Source organism: Gekko japonicus, unplaced genomic scaffold (assembly GCF_001447785.1).
Source record: "Gekko japonicus isolate JY-2015 unplaced genomic scaffold, Gekko_japonicus_V1.1 scaffold1076, whole genome shotgun sequence".
Classification (NCBI taxonomy): domain Eukaryota; kingdom Metazoa; phylum Chordata; class Lepidosauria; order Squamata; family Gekkonidae; genus Gekko; species Gekko japonicus.
The window spans coordinates 265,485-283,641 of record NW_015162512.1 but is presented as its reverse complement, the minus strand read 5'-3'; the positions used below and the strand labels follow the sequence as shown (position 1 = coordinate 283,641).

The following is an 18,157-nucleotide window of genomic DNA, read 5'->3' as shown; positions in this document are numbered from 1 at the left end:
CCCTTCCTTTCAGAGTCCCCCACGAGGATTAGTCGCCGCGTACAGCGGTGAGAGTGACAGCGAAGAGGAGCTGGAGAAAGCAGCCGATCGGGAAGAGAAGCTCACCGATTGGCACAAGCTGGCCTGCCTCCTGTGTCGCAGGCAGTTCCCCAGCAAAGAGGCGCTTATTCGTCACCAGCAGCTCTCGGGGTTGCACAAGGTGCGTAGTGGGAGTTGCAGACCCGCATTGGGAGAGGGGTGGCGCTTCGCGGTCTTCTGGGAGGGGTGCCAGCGCCTGTCTTTGTCTCAGTCTTCACGTTGCCGCCTCCTCGTTGCAGCAAAATCTGGAAATTCATCGGCGGGCCCACTTGTCCGAGCAGGAGCTTGAGGCGCTCGAGAAAAACGACATAGAGGTACGGATGGTGACGGGTAGGTCCTGGCGGTAAAGAGAGCGATAACCGCGCAGCACCCCCCCCCCCAAGTCCCAACACACTTTGTTTTGTGACCCCACAGCAAATGAAGTATCGGGACCGCGCAGCTGAGCGAAGGGAGAAGTACGGTGTCCCTGAGCCGCCGGAACCCAAGAAGAGGAAGTACTCGGCGGTGATGCCAGCCACTGTGTAAGCGCTGCTGTGTCCCCCATAGCGGGACCAACTGAGGTTATCCCAGTCGAAGGGCTGCTTTTCTCAGTGGGGGGTTTCATCCCCTGTACAACATAGCTACATTTGTTGGGTGCTGCATCCAGGGGTTGGAAAATGGTCAGTAAAATCAGTAAAAGTCAGGGTTTTTTTCATCTTGGACAATAATTCGTCAGGTTTTTAAAAAAATTGTCAGTAAAGTCAGTATTTCTTTGACTTTTGTTAATGCAGTTTGTGTCTTTCCATTTTCATTACTCCCATTTTTGGGGAAACATGACGACTTCCCAGTGAGAAGACAGATTGTTTTCAGTTTAGTTAGGAAGTGCCGGTCTTGGTTCCTAAGGGTAAAAGTGATTTGGTGAAATCATCCACAAAGTATAGGAACATAATTAACCTCTTAAACCTCTTAGGTCAGCCAAAATGATAGCACACAAGGTAAACACACATTAACCCTATAATGACTGGATTTTAGACCTTGCAACACACATTTCCAACAGAAATTTTTGATGAAGTCCTAGTTTTACATTTAAAACGCTAGCTTATCAGTAGGTTGACATTAAATTGTTCAGTAATTTGTCAGTATTTGGTCAGTGTTTTTTGGAACGTTGGTCAGTAAAATCAGCATTTTTGACCCTCTGACTAGTTTCCACCCCTGTGCATTCCACCCTTTGCCCCCAATGCTGTGCGTTTCTTTGAGGGGGAACATGATGGCTCTCTTGAAGTATCTGAAGGGCTGTCACTTAGAGGAGGGCAGGGAGCTGTTCCTGTGGGCAGCAGAGGAGACGACTCCCAATCATGGGTCTAAATTAAGGGTGGGGAGGTACTGGCTGGATATTGGGGAGAACTTCTTGACAATCAGAGTTGTGCAACAGCAGCATCAGCTGCCCCCCCCCCCCCCCCCGGCCGTCTTTAAGCAGTGGCGGGACAAACACTCATCAGGGGTGCTCCAGGCTGATTCTGCATTGAGCAGGGGGGGTTTGGACTAGATGGACTTTATGGACCCTTCCCACCCTGTGATTCTATGATTCTTTGGCCTCTGTTGGCAAGCAGAGGAGAGTCCCCCGCCTTTCCCATTAACTTTGTCCTTCACTCCTCCGTTCTCAACAGGGATTTTGAGCAGCCGACGCGGGACGGTCTGGGCAGCGACAACATTGGCAGCCGCATGCTACAGGCCATGGGCTGGAAAGAAGGAAGTGGGCTGGGCCGCAAGAAGCAGGGGATCGTCGCTCCTATTGAGGTACCGGCTTCCACCGGGGGAAATTCCTCTCAGGTTACTCTGGACAGAGGGAAGCGTCTTCACATTTTGGCTGAGGGGCCATCGATCTCTCTCGTTGCAGACGCATACCCCCAGATTGCTTTTATGGACACCAGATGTCCTTGAGCAGCTCTGCTCCTACCGAGGGTCTTTGAGAGGTTGTCTTTTGCAGACACAAGGTTCTTCTGTCCCTCCCCCTAGAAAGGGGAGGCATCGTGATAGCTGGGGAATCAGGGGAGCCGAGACAGATTGGCCACTGCTTGAGGAGAAGGGGACACGGGGGCTGTGCTGCAGGGAAAAGATGATACGTAAACAGGCAATAGGGTGATTGTCATGAAGGCAAGTTGGCTGTGGCTGCCATACAACTGATTTCAATGTTATTTTTTTAATTCTTAAATTCTGTTTATTGTTAAATTCTCGTTCGTTGTCATTTTAGTTACGATCTATGTGTGTAACCCGCCCTGAGCCCACTAGTGAGGAGGGCAGGATAAAAATTGAATAAATAAATAAAATCCCAAAACTCGAAGGCAAAACATGGCGCTAGAGCAGGCGTCCCCAAACGCGGAGCATGTTTGCACCTTTACTGTTTTGGGAAGAGGGCACGGGCACTCAGCACAAAATGGCTGCCATGGAGTGCGAAGGGTCAGTCAGAAAATGGCTGCCATGGAGGGCTAAGGGTCACTCAGAAAATGGCCGCCATGGGGTCCTGGGACCAATTACGTCAAGTTGGGAAACTGTAATCTAAGCAGTCTCCTGCTAGGAAGTCCGTTATTTTCAGCTTCTCCTCCCCCAAGGATGGGAAGAAAGCCAGGAATTGGCTCTTTCGTTGGGAGAAGAGATGTTTTGGCGAAGGAGAAAATGCACGAAACCCACTGGTGCGCTCAGGGTTCTAGAGGATAGGTTAGGTTATTTCTAAGTATTAAGCTCGTATCTGTAGTCATCTCCTTTTGGTCTCTCTTTTTTTCCTCCCCCAGGCCCAAACACGGGTGCGTGGTTCCGGCCTAGGCGCGCGCGGGAGCTCCTACGGGGCAGTAGCGTCAGAGTCCTACCGGGAAGCGTTGCACAAGACCATGCTGACTCGTTTCAACGAGACGGAATAAGGGACTCTGGGAAGAGCCGCCACCCCCTGTACAGTATTTTGCTGCTGACTCATCTCCCCCCTCCCCCCAAAAAACAAAACCCCACAGACACACGCTGTCTTTCCACAATGGTCCTTTTGGTGCAGTTTCTTTTTTTAATTAAATGTTGAAACGGACACTAGAGTTCGGTCTGACATCGGTTTCTGAGACAACGAATCCCTCCGTTAGGCATCTCGCTCTCGTGTACTGTTTGTGTGCAAAGAGTTCAGAAATAACACCCATCAGGTGCGGCAGCGTAATCTCTGGTGCGACCGGCTCGGGCAAGAAGCAGGAGACACACAGGTTAATCAAACTGGAGTCCGTCGTAACCCCTGTCTTCCGGGAATCCGTCTGCGGTGCCAGCTTTGCAACCTGCCTTCAGTAATGCTCGGGCCAGTGAGGAAGAGGTCTTTGTCCACACAGCAGGTGGGCAGCGTTGGAGTCCTAGAGCGTGCAGTGCAGCCCTTCCACCATCTCTACATAATGAGGTTCTGCATAGAAAGGGAGATAAGCAGAAAACACTAGTCTGTCTACACCCCCCCCCCCCAAAAAAATACACTCAAATGTTCATTTTTTCCCCCATCTAAGAGGAAGATACAGTTGTTTCGGGTCTAAGCCCCACCTACCTTCATCAGGTCGGATGTAACCGTGCCTGATCAGGAAATCGAGAGCCACCATGGCACAGTTGGGTTTGAAGTCTGGAGAGCCAATGGCCTCTTTCACCTAGAACAGGAAGAAACCACACAGCTCACAAATGTGGCACGTTCACCGCTGCGCCTCACCCCCTGGGAAGAGTTCCGGAGAAGTGAAACACCTGTATGCTATTGTGATATTTTAGTTGATCAGAGATTGCAGGGGGTGGGGAAACAGTGTGCAATACCTTTGAGAGCCAGTTTGTTTGTAATGGTTAAGAGTGGCGGACTCTAATCTGGAGTTCTGTTATGTTCTCATGTTCTTAGAACCGGGTTTGATTCCCCACTTCTCCACATGCAGCTGCTGGCGTGACCTTGGGTCAGTCACGAATAATTTCAGAACAGTTCTCTCAAGAGCAGTTCTCAAAAGAGCTCTCTCAGCCCCACCTACCTCACAGGGTGCCTGTTGGGAGGGCAAGGGAAAGGAGATTATAAACCACTCTGACATTCCAGGTGAAGGACAGAGTATAAATCCAGCTCTTCTAGTATGGATGCTTCTCCATGCTCCAGAGCTGTACCCAAACTGAATGTTAAAAGGGGTGGTGGTGGGGAGAGAATATTTCAGGCCAGTGATGGTGACGTCACTTGTCTTGTTTCCTGTGATCAATTGGGTCTTCCCACTATGAAATTGCACATTAGCCTTCAGGGATGCAGGAAGAAGAGACGGTTCACTTAAATGATGCACTCGGTAAAGAGTCAATGGAAGCCAGGTTGCATCAAATTATTTAGTTTATAGGGAGCAGCAAACATTATGGCCTGATCTCCCCCCCCCCAAATGTGTTTCACCGATTCCTCCCCCCCATGCTTACAGACTTCAGGCTGTTCTACCAGGAGCAGCATTTTGGGCTACAGTGAGAGGCAGGTGAGGAATTCACACTCAGTGGACAAAAATCACTTGTGGATCCCTGCCATGGCTTCTGGTTTAAGATAAATAGGAAAGACCACATCCATGGTTGTAGAAAAAAGTCCAGTACCACCTTAAAGACCTAATAAAATTTGTGGCAGGGTCATGTACCTGAAGAAGTGAGCCAGTGATTCACAAAAGCTCACCCTCTGCCGCAAATATAGTTAGTCTTTAATGTGCCCCTGGACTCTTGCTCTTTTCTACTGCTACGGACAGAAGAAGAAGAAGAGATTGGATTTTATACCCCCTGCCCTTCACTCGGAGTCTCAGAGCGGCTTACAGACTCCTTTCCCTCCCCCTCCCCACAACAGACACCCTGTGAGGTAGGTGGGGCTGTGAGAGCTCTGACGGAAACCGCTCTCTTTCAAGGACAGCTCTTATCAGAACTATGGCTTGCCTGTCCAAGGTCGTCCAGCAGCTGCAAGTGGAGGAGTGGGGAATCAAACCCGGTTCTCCCAGATTAGAGTCTACACACTTAACCATGACACCAAACTAACACAGTTAAGTCATCTTGATCCATATCCATGGTTGAATATTTGCCCCTCAGTGGAACAAACCGCCTAAAATCCAGGCACCGGGAACTTAAAAGGTAAAAAGTATCCATCTTGGAGTTCAAGTTTAGTAATCCTCAAAAAGCAGCCTATGGATTGAACCAGGGGTCCCCAACCCTTTTTTTTAAGCATGTGGGCACCACTGGGACTCTGATACAAGGTTGTGGGGGCAACCACAAAATGGGCAGCAGGAGTTGTGGCACTACACACAAGGGCAGTCCACGTGCAGAGGATGAGCGTACTTTTTAAAAAACGCATTGGGGAAGAGGAGCAAGAGGGAATGAAGCCAACGCTGATGGCGGCTGCCACCAAAACATCATTTCAGTTTGCACGGCTGGTCAGATCTCCAGTGGCCAATGAGAAACCCTGCTGCACAGCACAGCAGCCACACCCACTATCTAAAATACTGTGAGTGCTGGGCAAGGCTCCCTCTAAGCTGTGGAGTCTTGTGAGGAAAATTCTTCTTTGTGAGCTACCGGCATTCAAGTTGTGAGCGAGGGATTTGTCTGCTGCATCAATTAGTTCGCTCTGGAGCCCTCCTTCCCGAGCGAAGGCAAAAATGTGAGCTGGAGGCTAAAGAGCTGTGAGCTAGCTCACACTAACTCAGCTTAGAGGGAACACTGGTGCCGGGAAAGATGCCAGTGAGGGCCATGGCATCCCTGGGCTAGACCGAGTGAGCACACGACACCCTCATCCACCAGAGGAATCCCGAGGATTGCCGGCAAATCTGGCTTGATGGCAGGAATTTGAGTCTTTTAAAATTCAAAGTTTCTCTATGCCTGCCTCTCTTCCCTGGAACTGAAGTTGTAAGGTGGGCAACACTATAAAAACAAACATTAAACGCTTCAAAGTGTGTTTAGGAGAAGAGAAGAGATTGGATTTATACCCCACCCTTCACTACCCAAAGGTGTCTCAGAGTGGTTTACAATCTCCCCTCCCCACAACAGACACCCTGTGAGGTCGGTGGGGCTGAGAGACCTCTAACGGAAACTGCTCTTTTTCAAGAACAGCTGTGCCAGAACTATGCCTTGCCCAAGGTCATACAGCAGCTGCAAGTGGGGGAAATCAAACCCGGTTCTCCCAGATTAGAGTCCGCGCACTTAACCACTGCACCAAACTGAATCTGGTTTAGATCAGCGGTTTATTTCCCATTAACAGGCTTTCCCATCTGCCCAAATCCAGGCTGCTCCAAGAGTCCTCCAGGAGGTGTGAAATCTTCCCTGCCCTTTCCGAAGAGGCTGCCTGTGAGCTTGGAGCGGCCACCGAATCACTGCAGAATGTGCTTGCAGAGGTGCACTGCCAGTAGACCTGACAGAGGAGGGCCAGGCTGCCCCACAGGGATATATTTTCCTAGTTTCCTACCCTTCCCCCTTGCCTGAAACATTCTTCATTTCACAACTGGACTTTATCCAGCTTTATAAACATGGGGAAGAAGACACCTAGGAGAGGCATTCTGCCTCATTGCCCTGAGAATGGCCAGAGGACTCAACAGCTATAAAAGGGGATTAGATTCATGGAGGAGAAATCTTATCAGTGGCTACTAGCCATGGTGGCTGAGGGGAACCTTCCGCATTCAGAGGCACTAAGCCTCTGGATCCCAAGGCCAGGAGGCAACATCAGGCCATCGCCTGGGCCACTATGCCAACCAAAGGAACCGGTTGGCCACTGGGTGAGACGGGATGCTGGACTAGATGGACCAGTGGTCTGACCCAGCAGGGCTCTTCTTATGAAGGGAAGGCCTCGGCCTCTCTGCCCTGTTGTTGGCCCCCCAGAGGAACTGGTTGGCCACTGGGTGAGATGGGATGCTGGACTAGATGGACCACTGGTCTGACCCAGCAGGGCTCTTATGAAGGGAAGGCCTCGGCCTCTCTGCCCTGTTGTTGGCCCCCCAGAGGAACTGATTGGCCACTGGGTGAGACGGGATGCTGGACTAGACGGACCAGTGGTCTGAACCAGCAGGGCTCTTCTTATGAGTATGGATCTTTGTCGTACCCCCTCCACTACACTGAAGTGACCTTACAAATATATCTGTCCTTCACTTACCAACCTTGTCAAGTGGCCACAGATAGAACTCCTGCACCTCTCCATCCCCCACCTGAGGCACAAAGTCTTCAGGCAGCTCAAGGTCAAATACAAACTGGCATTCAGGGTAGATTTCCCCTTGTGCCCCCACGTAGGTGTAACTGGGAGGAGAGTCGACAAAGGAAAGTTTTAGTAGGACATACAACAAAGGTCTTGCTTGGAGAAATACAGACTACAAATAAGCGGGGGAGACTGTTCAGACTATGTTCTGAGGTCACTCTTTAGGATCTGCCTTGAATCTGCGTGCCTAGAAGGGACGCCCTGTTTTCCAGCCACAAACTATTTCTCTGTCTTGGACCTACTTTCATGAACTCAGAAGGGTGTTTAGATGCAGCCGTTAGCGCTTACACGCTTCTAAACTTCTAGCCACGGTGACTAAAGGGAACTTCCACGCTCAGGAACACTAAACCTCTGGATCCCAGTGCCAGGAGGCAAGATCAGGGGAAGGACTTGGCCTCTATGGCTTGTTCTTGGCCTTCCAGAGGAACGGGTTGGCCACTTCATGAGAGAGGACGCTGGACTGGATGAATCACTGGTCTAATCCAGCAAGGCTCTTCTTTTGGACACAATAGTGCTCAAGAAGAAGAAAAAGAAATTGGATTTATATCCCGCCCTTCACTCGGAGTCTCAGAGAGGCTTACAAACTCCTTTCCCTTCCCCGCCCCACAACAGACACCCTGTGAGGCAGGTAGGGCTGAGAGAGCTCTTTCAAGAACTGCCCTTTCAAGGACAGCCCTGACAGAACTATGGCTTGCCCAAGGTCAACCAGCAGCTGCAAGTGGAGGAGTGGGGAATCAAACCCAGTTCTCCCAGATTAGAGTCCACGCACTTAACCACTACACAAAACTGGCTCCAGCTATTTGCTACATGAAAGCAATCCTAAATTCCATAACTCAGCAAAAAAAAAAAAAAAAAACCACGCTTTCATAGCTTTACTTCTGTGATTCAGCTTTTCGATTAGTCTGCATCTGTTTGCGGCACAGCAGGGGAAAATAATAACGACGGACGTGACACACTGGATTTAGAAGGCCACGGAAACAGAAAGGAACATCCATTGGGCCACCCTTAGAATGCTGGTCCCCATTAAGTGACTGTGCAAAAATCATTTTGCACTCTTGATTTCAAGTCTGCAGACTTATCTCTGCGCTAGGAGAGTTAGAAAACGGTTTTCTTTACCAAAGTTCTCAGCAAAATACAGGTTTCTGGAATTGTGCAATGAACTTGGCACCTGCATGGAATATAAACAGCCCTTTTTACGTATCCCCTGACGGTCGGCGGTTTGCCTTGTCTGTGTTAGCCCAGGAGCAAAGCCCTTTGTAGCTGTCAACATGCAACTTCAACGATGCGGCCGTGCGTTACGATCTCGAAAGTGTTATGATCTTACGTGACAGTCCCCACGGGCTTGGCTTGTGCAGCGAGGGAGGCAGGTATGCAAGCTTCTTCCTGGCACTCCTTCACCAGCGTCTCTCTGACCCCCAGCCCTGACGCAATGCCACCAGCGGCCTACAGGAAGGAAGACAGATGAGATTCTTGCAAGGAACTGCCCCAAAGCTTGCGTCTTGCCACTGTCCCTACCCTAGCAAAGGCTGTTGCTCCACAGTCCCTCCTTCCATCCGTCAGAACAGGGTGCCCAAACGACAAAGTATCATCAGCAGTGTTCCCTCTAAGCTGAGTTAGTGTGAGCTAGCTCACAGCTTTTTAGCCTCTGGATCATACATTTTTTGTCTCGGCTCAGGAAGGAGGGCTCCAGAGCTGACTAATTTATGCAGCAGCCAAATCCCTCGCTCACAACGTTCATGCCAGTAGCTCACAAAGTAGAATTTTTGCTCAGACGACTCCACAGCTCAGAGGGAGCATTGGCCATCAGTCTCTGTAGTACGGCAGTTGGCAGAGGGAAGAAATGAGGCATTTCCCTGTTTAGTTTATTTGCTTTTTAGCCCACCCTCCCCTTTTTATCCACCATAGAGTTACTTTTTCCGCACCATAGAGAACAATGGAGGGAATAGGGGCAACCTGTTTGGGGGCCTGTAGAATTGGACCCCCTGGTCCAATGTTCTTCAACCTTGGTTGGTATCTTGGAGAGAGGCTCCAGCAGCTACCCTATGAGTTTGGAGCCTATCCCTCAAACCGCCTCCCCTCCAACCCCCAGAATATACCCTATGTTTTTGCCATTGACTTCAATGGCCCATAGGATATAATGGGGCCGAAATTGACATTTGGCTGGCCCTTTTTCAGGCCCAGCGTTCTAGCGAGGAGCCTGAAAAGGGGGGGGGGCCTGTGCAGGCCGTTTTTCAGGCCCGGTGCTCCAGCACGGAGCCTGAAAAAGGTGACCATAACTTTTTAAAGAGCCCCTACCGAGAGTTGGGGGAGCCAGAATGACCTCTCGCGTGTGAGGTGGAATTTGCCCCTACGAGTCCAAAGCCACCACCCTGGGGCTCAGGGAGGTGGGGGAACGTTTCCCCCCCACACACCGTGTCCCAACTGATGGCTGGTGGGAGCAGGGGGCGGGGCTTATGTGCCCGCCCCCTGGGCTCCTGACTGGTGGAGCGGTGCTCTGGTGCGCTCCGGCAGGAACCGAGGCCTGGTTGTTATTATCAGTCCTGTAGAAAGTGGGTGGAGCCAAGTGGGGCAGCAATGCTTCCGACTGGCCAATCAAGAATCGATGGGCTGTGCAGATTTTTAAAGGCACTGCTTTGGCGGCAGCTGCCACCTCAGTGCAAAATCGTCACGGTGTGCCTGAAGGTAAGCTGCGGCAGCCATTTTATCACTGCCTCTGCCTCCTGCAGCATCCACTTTTGGCAGCCATTTTGTGGCTGCGCCCATTGTGCTGTCAGAACTCCAAGCGTACCCACAGGCAAAAAGGGCTTAGGGATCTCTGGAACAGGGCAACTGCTGACCCACCTAGCTCAACGTTCTCCCTTTCTGTGTGAGTGAATGGGGGTTTATCACAAAACGTGTCCTCCAAACCAAATCAGGGAATGCTCTAGAGAAGTCCTTCCCATCGGGTCACTTACGAGGTTGTCCAACAGGCCAGGGTAAGTGGGTTTGTTCTGGGCCCGACGACCCAACCACATAAACAACTCCCCCTTTCGCCATGTGTAGCCATTCAGGTGGGTGCCGTAGCGCTTCACCCCCAACAGTGCTGGATGGTGAGAGAGGAAGAAGTACTCCTTTACTTCGCTTCCTTGCCGAGACTCAAAGAGGCTTACAAAGGATTAAAAAATTTCAATCAGGCAGCATAAGATAGACAATGAACAATGCAGTAGGGCTTGGGTACTGGGAAACAATGCAGACAGACAAAAACCCTGTCTCAGACATCACGTATGATGCAGAATGTAAGCATTACAATAGACTACAATTCTATCCCCTTATTAGTAGCATACATATAAAAATAAAGACTTTTAGGATTTAGTTGGAGCAACCAAAGAAATAATAGTATGAATATGACTCTTTTCTGCGGCGTCACCCTGTTTAAGGATATACACTCTGCCCCATCACAACCTCGTTCTGTAACAAGGAAATTGTCCAGATCAGATGGATCACTGATGCCTGCATAATAGATTTAGTGCGAAGCTTAGAATGACTTAGAAGCTGGGATATGTTGGCCAGGAAGAAGAGGTGGGGAGGGGACCGGCCATCATCAAATACCCAGAAGCCATGGCCGATAAGCACAGGAAACCTCTCTAAGGCACCCATTGGTTATGGAGCAGATACTTCTCACACAACGTCAGAATTGTTTCCTCCATAGTCCTCAGGGTGGGTAAAGCAAAAGCCAAGGTTTTTCAAGAATCCACGTTTTGTGCAGATGGCGTTCTGGGGTTTCCGTTTTCGTTTTATGTACTTATGGTCCGCTGTTCTCACGGAGACTCAAGGTGGGTTACACAGTATCAGTCAATACGATCAATGGGGCAGGACATCCAATAAGTAATGTAACAGGACTGGGATTGCAGAACTCTGAAGCCAAGCTTGAGTATTGACATGACGTGTAACACAATGCAGAAATTACGCAGGTTCATACATACAGCAACAGATAGTACATACTATAGGTAAAAGTAAAGGTTCCCTTGCTCGAAAACCAGTCGAATCTGACTCTAGGGTTGCGGTGCTCATCTCCGTTTCAAAGCCGAAGAGCCAATGCTGTCCGAAGACATTTCCGTGGTCATGTGGCCGGCATGACTAAACACCAAGGCACACAGAACGCTGTTACCTTCCCACCAAAGTGGTACCTATTTATCTACTTGCAATTTCTTGCTTTCGAACTACTAGGTGGGCAGGAGCTGGAACTAGAGACGGGAGCTCACTCCGTCATGCGGCAACTCGGGGTCTCGAACTACTGAACTACTGACCTTCCACAGCCTGCAGTTCAGCGTCTTAACCACTTGAGCCACCGCATCTCCAGTACATACTATACACAGCAGTAATAGTCCATGGTCCCCTTTCCTTTACTAAAGCATCTTTCTGAATTGTTCCATTAGACTATTGCCTTATTACCAGTGTTCCCTCTAAGCCGAGTTAGTGTGAGCTAGCTCACAGATTTTTAGCCTCCAGCTCACACATTTGTTGTCTTCGCTCAGGAAGGGAGGGCTCCGGAGCAAACAAATTTAATGCAGCAGCCAAATCGCTCCCTCACAACTTGAATGCCAGTCGTTCACAAAGTAGAATTTCTGCTCACAAGACTCCATGGCTTAGAGGGAGCATTGCTTATGACCTAGGTAAAAATGCCCTCCTGAATAAGTCAGTTTTACACAGAATCTCAAGGCTGAGGCCTTGTCCTGTGTACCTGTGACCGATCACTGCAATGGCTGTTTATTATGAGGCAAGGCGCTGACAAGGATGGCCCGGGCTAGTCCAACTGTAAAAGCGAAGCAGGGTCAGCCCCTGGTTAGTACTTGGATGGGAGGCCACCCAGGAAGTCCCGGGTTGCTACGCAGAGGCAGGCCATGGCCAACCAACCTCTGGTTGTCTCTACCCTGACCTGGATGTCCCAGGGAAACCTGATCTCGTTAGACCTCAGAAGCTAAGCAAGGTCAGCCCTGATTAATATTGGGATGTGAGACCACCAAGGAGCTCCAAGGTGGCTACGCAGAGGCAGGCAATGGCAAACCAACCTCTGATTGTCTCTGATCTAGATGGCCTAGGCTAGCCCAATCATGGAAGCTAAGTGGAGTTAGCCCTGGGTTGGTACTTCGATAGGAGACCACCAAGAAAGTTCAGGGTTGCTGCACAGAGGCAGGCAAGGGCAAACCGCCTATGAACGTCTCTTCCCTCGGAAACTAGAGCGTCCCTGGTTGTGACCTGATGGCCCTTTTCTACCGCCATGAGGAAATGCGTTGTCTCCACCTCCAAGCAGAGCACGTGGCCCCTCAAGCCCTTTCGCGTCGTTCTCTCACAAGCATCAATCAAACAACGGCGTTTTAAAAAAGCCATCTGGACTCACGCGTGGCAGCGCGCTCCATGCCAAAGAGAGGCAGGTCACAAAAGTAAGGCATCACGTTGTAGAGCTGAAAGAAGAAGAAAAAAAATCGAGTTAAGGGGCACTTCTGGCTCCTAACCTGCCACCCTCTTCCTAACCAGAGCAGGAATTCTAAACGGCATCCTTCCCGAGTGGCCTTCCTTGAATTCCTTTCCTTGCCAGAAAGAAAAAACAGAAGCGGCGTGGGGCCACCCCCAAACTGACACCCTGGCTGCCGGCGCCTGAGGGCCTCACCTCTTCTCTCCACTCCTTCAGGCAGGGGAACGCTTTCTGTTCCCTCAGCTCCTTGAGAACCCCTTGCACAGCGGCCGTTCGCTCCTCAAAGGAGGCCAGGTGCTTGTTCAGCTCCAAGCAAGTGGGGGCCTCGTCCCCCTGAGACACCGAGAAAACAGCTGGATACTGTCGGAGACGCTGGGCCACGGGCTGTGGCACGTGGCCCACTTGCTGTCCGGCCACCAGAAAAGGCAGGCACAGGGCCTTTGGAGAACCTAGAAGGGAAGCGATCCACATAAATGGCCTAATCCTCAGGCCTAAAGCCTCAACCTGACTTGGATAGCCCAGGCTAGCCTAATCTTGTCAGATCCCAGAAGCTAAGCAGAGTCAGCCCTGGTTGGTATTTGGATGGGAGACAGACAAGGATGTCTAGGATTGCTAGACAGAGACAGGCAATGGCAAAACCACCTCTGAATGTCTCTTGGCTTGAAAGCCTCATTGGGTTACTATAAGTCAGTTGTGAGGGCAAAAGAAGAAAGCCAGAAGTCAAATTTTAAAAATGTTATTTCTGTTATTTGCAATCTACCTTCCTCTCTGGCACTCAAGGAGAATTACACAGAGTAAATCAACACAATCAATGGAGTGGGGGCATCCCATAGACAGTGCAATAGGATTTGACTTGTGCAAATAGGGAAACCAACCAGAGGTGCAGCACAGCATAAGTATTAAACAAGGAACATTAAACGAAAACTAGAAGTGGTCTTTGCTTAAGAATTCCCTATGCAACCTCCTATTTCTATAATAATAATAATAATTAATAATAATAATAATAATAATAATAATAATTTGCAGCAGGTATAGAAAGTCTTTTTTTTAAAGTCCTTTAAATCAGTGATTCCCAAGCTTTTTGATATGGTGACCCGGAAGTCCAAATGTATTTGGTACAGTGACCCTACCAGGGCTGGCCCAGGGTTTTGGGTGCCCTTGGCAAACTAAGAAGCTGAAGCTGCAGTTCAAGACCCGAGTGCCGCATGATGGAGTGAGTTCCCGTCTCTAGTTCCAGCTCCTGCCAACCGAGCAGTTCGAAAGCAACAAACTGCAAATAGATAAATAGGTACCACTTCGGGGGGAAGGTAACAGCGTTCCGTGCGCCTCAGCGTCTAGTCATGCCAGCCACATGACTACGGAAATGTCTTCGGACAGTGCTGGCTCTTCGGCTTGGAAACGCAGTAGAGTTGGATTTGACTGGCTTTCGAGCAAGGGAAACCTTTACCTTTACCTCTAGGCAGACTATGACCTTGACACCCATGTTGTTCAGCATTCCATTTTCTACAGTGGCCAACCGGATGTTTTTGAGAAACCACCAAACTTTGCACAAAGATTGCAGCGGCCCCCACTATGGACCCCAAGCAAGTGGCATTTTGCATTACAGAGGTTACATTCCAGCCTTTCCTTCTCCATTACTCCTTCTAATCTCCTCTAAGAGCCTAAGGAACTCGCTCTAGTAACTATCAGGACACATTTCACATGATCAACATAGATATGCAGTGAAGAAATAATACCAATTAATGTATGAGATGGAAAATACTGCTTCCAGTGTCAGATCTTGATTTCCAGACGACAAAAGAGCCCTGGAAAGGGCAGAGGCAGCCATCAGGGAAGGCTGGTCTGCGAGTCCCACTTTCCGAAGCTTTGCGACCCACTTTCGGGTCACAACTCAAATACAGGGTCAGGACTCAGAAGTGGGAAACACAGCTTTTAAATGAAACTGTTCCTACTTCTAGGACATGCTGTACACACTTGTACACACACAAAGGCTCACAGAGCATGACTTCTTGAATACCGAAGTTAGCAAAAGCTCGTTCACAGTTAACCCAATGCACTGTAAGCGAGACTGCGGTGGACAAGCACACATGAATGTGGCAAAGGTCACAGATCTTCTTCTTTAGAAAGGAAAATTCCCGGTTCAGATCGAGGCAGGGAGGGGAGAGGGGGAAAGGTACCTTTCAGTCCCTGCAAGGTTTCACAGACCAAAACCAGCCCTCCCTCTGTACTGTTGTTAGCATTTCAAAGGAGTATATATATTTTAAAAACCACATCCCTAAAACGTTTTCCCTTATAAATACTAATTTGAGTACATCTCGCTAACTGGAATACCAGTTGCATGTACAGCTGTAATCAACCTGGTAGAGATGAGTTATGATCTACAAACTTCATTCACAGTGCAATCCTAAGGGCACTTCCTTGGTAGTAAGCCCCATTCATTAATATTATAATTACTTTTGAGTAGACCCATTTAGGATTTCTTCTGAAATCTTTTTTGACCCTGAGTTCGCCAGGATGTATTTGTGCATGGCTGCTTTAGTTTTAGCACTGTTTAAGGGGCTTTTTCCTAATTCCCCACTCATACTGTTGTTTTTCCTCACTATTGCTGCCTTTGTTCAGACGCATCATTTTAGAGGTCCACAGCTGGAAACCCCCAAGCCAGATGTGCTCTCTGGGAAGTTCCACTGGGCTCCGCAGTTCCTAATCTGGGACAGTTATTTTTGGCAACATAATTTATTCATAAGTCATTTTAGGGGACAGGAGTTGTGGTTTCAGCTGGCAGGGAATAGAAATAAAGGTGGCCTTCCCAGAAAACACCATTCATTCACTCATTCATTCATTCATTCATTCATAACATCTAGAATTTAATATTCCGCATCCATCTTCAGCAAGTAAGATGCATGATCTTTATTTTCCTATTGCTGGTCACTTTCCACCTATTCATAAATAGATGAAGCTGGCTTAGATCTAGTGAGAGGTCCATCTGGCTTGGTAGTAATCTGTTCGGACTGCTCTCCTAGATCTCCGGTGGAGAAAGGTCTTGCTCTTTCCCAGCACCTGCAACGTGAGTTCCAGCAACTAAGATTGCACCTGGGATTTTGTGGGGTTGCCAACTCCGGGTTGGGAAACTCCCGGAAATTTGGGGGTGGATCTTGGGGAGGATATATAATACAGTAGAGCTCGCCCTCCAAAGCAGGCATTTTCTCCAGAGGAACTGATCTTTGCAGTTAGGAGGTGCTCTGTGATTCCGGGAGATCTCCAGGCCCCACCTGGAGGCTGGCAACCCTAACAGCAAGACATGGGCTCTGCCACTGAATGGGGGGGTCCCTTTTCCTCCCCCCCTCCCCCATTATATGCCAGCCAGATCCTGCTTTAAGACGCAATTCCCTAGGAAACCTCGTTGTCCCTCCGCCTTCCGCAGCCCCACCGGCTCCGTGGAAAGAATTCATCCGTCGCAGCAGCTCTCGGACCCGCTCAGACCACCCTGGAGCCGCCATGATCCCTGCGCTTGAAAGCCCCGCCTCCCAGCCAATCACATTTCGCTCCTGTAGAAAGTATAGCGCTGATTGTCTCCACTGGCCTGCCAATTGTGATCAAAGAGTGATGGTCCCCGCCCCCGAGCGGGAGGGGGAGAGAGTTTGGCGGAAACTTAAAGGTTTTAAGTCAGATATAAATATCTAAATAAATGTAGGCTCTAATTATAATTTTCTCGTTGGGGTTTCAATAGTTGTTAATGATCTTTGTAGCGTATTACTTCTTATGTTTTGCTTCATTAGCTTCCCCAAGCCGGCCACCATAGAATTTTCCCAAATAAACACAGCGAGCTGGGAAAAGAGGTGCTACGGTTGCCAATCTCCAGGTGGCAACTGGAGATTTCCTGCTATTCTTGTGGGTCTCCAGACAACCAGTTCCCCTGGAGAAAACGGCTGCTTTGGAAGGTGGACTCTATGGCATTATATCCTGCTGAGGCCCCTCGCTTCCCCAAACTCCCCATTCCCAGGCTCCACCCCCCCCCCCAAAGGGGCAATGCCGCTTGGAATTCAGGCGTGCAGGGCCAGTGCCCTCCAGCTGGAAGCGCTTAAAGGGACCCTTTAACACTTTGAGGTGATGACAACCCAATGAGCCATCTACATTAAGCCAGTACACACCTACCAAGGCAAAAAATAAATCCCCCCCCCGGCTCTTTTTGTAGCAGGAACTCCTTTGCATATTATGCGACACACCCCTAATGTAGCCAATCCTCCAAGAGCTTACAGTAGCTCCTGTAAGAAGAGCTCTGTAAGCTCTTGGAGGATTGGCTACATTAGGGGGTGTGGCCTAATATGCAAAGGAGTTCCTGCTACAAAAAGAGCCCGGAAACAACCAATCAGGTGCCTCTGAATTCTTCCAGCCAGAGCATGAAGGTACTGGGCTGTCCCGATTGGTGGCCTCAGACTCCGTTATTCAGAGGTATCCTGCCCCTGTACATTGTAGGACAAGGGGAAAAGGAATGTGTTTTCTGAATGTGAGTTATGACATTTCCTCTGACATGTTTATATGCTAACAGCTGTCGCTGTGCCCTCATAAGAGTTTAACCATAGTAAATTCAGATTTTGGTATTTAGCCCAGATGGAAGGAGGACGGTTAACTCTGGAAGTGTTCTCAAAACATCTGGTGCTGGGAAACCTGCCAAGAACAAAGTTTAATGTGAATCACAGCCCTTATCAGCTAGCTCTCCAAAAGCAAGCCATGAGGCTGACTTCAGCAAGGCCAGAAAGGCTCCCAGTGTTCTTCAGTGTTTCGCATTGTTCTGGAGACCAGACAAGGAAGTGTAATTACTGACACCAATAAGAGACGCACTGGGTCAAGTGATGCTTCTATGATGTTACCTGCTGGGCTCCAATTAGAGATTCTTTAATGTGTAAACTATATTTGATGTCATTTGGAGTATAATACCTTCTGCCCTTCCTGGTTATGGCAGGATACAGCTTGGAATTGCTGAAGTGCTAAGGTACTCAGCCCCTGTATTCCCTGTTTCCATTGCAATAAACAGATTCATCTAACTCGTTGGACTCCCAACTGTGTGATTCCAATTTGGCCAAGGGGTCACAGATGTGTGCATCAACATGGAGGTTCCATTTAGCTAATATGGCTCCTAAGACCAAACAATTTGAAAGAACCAGACTGAGCCAGACTAAACTTAGGGAAACGAGTTTTTAAATTATTATTTTAATATTATAATTATTAATATTACACTTTTAAATATTTTTACAGCTTTCTTCGTTTTTTTTTTTTAAAGGTTCTGGCTTCTAAAGAATTTTTAAAACAATGGCCAGTAGAAAAATAACCAAACTCTGAAAAACCAAAGGCGCTCCTCGGCGCTACTCACAAAGTTAGGGGGGTTGGAGAGGCAGGAACCGGGAGGGGTTGGGAGGATTGTGGCGGTT

At 49.1% G+C, this 18,157-nt stretch overlaps 2 protein-coding genes across 4 annotated transcripts in view; one reads left to right on the top strand and one right to left on the bottom strand.

Moving 5' to 3' along the window:
* RBM10 (RNA binding motif protein 10) overlaps positions 1-3,429 on the top strand; it is a 36,273-nt gene extending 32,844 nt beyond the window's left edge. For both annotated transcript variants that reach the window (XM_015406171.1, XM_015406172.1), the window contains 5 exons: positions 14-199; positions 318-392; positions 493-599; positions 1,725-1,854; positions 2,847-3,429. In XM_015406171.1, coding sequence (XP_015261657.1) covers positions 14-199; positions 318-392; positions 493-599; positions 1,725-1,854; positions 2,847-2,972 — 624 coding nt within the window. In that variant the 3' untranslated portion in view covers positions 2,973-3,429. The remainder of the gene's footprint in view (positions 1-13; positions 200-317; positions 393-492; positions 600-1,724; positions 1,855-2,846) is intronic.
* LOC107106085 (nudix hydrolase 20, chloroplastic-like) lies at positions 3,417-16,234 on the bottom strand. Of its 2 annotated transcripts, none has more exons than XM_015406174.1 (8): positions 16,159-16,234; positions 12,927-13,180; positions 12,657-12,720; positions 10,234-10,361; positions 8,604-8,722; positions 7,181-7,320; positions 3,617-3,713; positions 3,417-3,481 (listed from the first exon to the last, which is right to left on the bottom strand). In XM_015406174.1, exons 1-7 carry the CDS (start codon positions 16,226-16,228, stop codon positions 3,622-3,624), a joined length of 867 nt encoding a protein of 288 aa, XP_015261660.1. In that variant the 5' UTR covers positions 16,229-16,234; the 3' UTR covers positions 3,417-3,481; positions 3,617-3,621. The 2 variants fall into 2 exon arrangements, with proteins under 2 accessions (XP_015261660.1, XP_015261659.1); XM_015406173.1 differs by having other exon boundaries at positions 7,185-7,320.
* Between the last annotated feature and the right edge of the window lie 1,923 nt (positions 16,235-18,157).

Coding starts and splice junctions, on each gene's coding strand:
- LOC107106085 (XM_015406173.1), bottom strand. CDS start 16,228: ATGGCGGCTCCAGGGTGGTCTGAGCGGGTCCGAGAGCTGCTGCGACGG. Junction 10,362..12,656: donor CATGGAGCGCGCTGCCACGC/GTGAGTCCAGAT, acceptor CTCACCATCCAG/CACTGTTGGGGGTGAAGCGC. Junction 3,714..7,184: donor ATCTGTGGCCACTTGACAAG/GTTGGTAAGTGA, acceptor TTCCTGTTCTAG/GTGAAAGAGGCCATTGGCTC.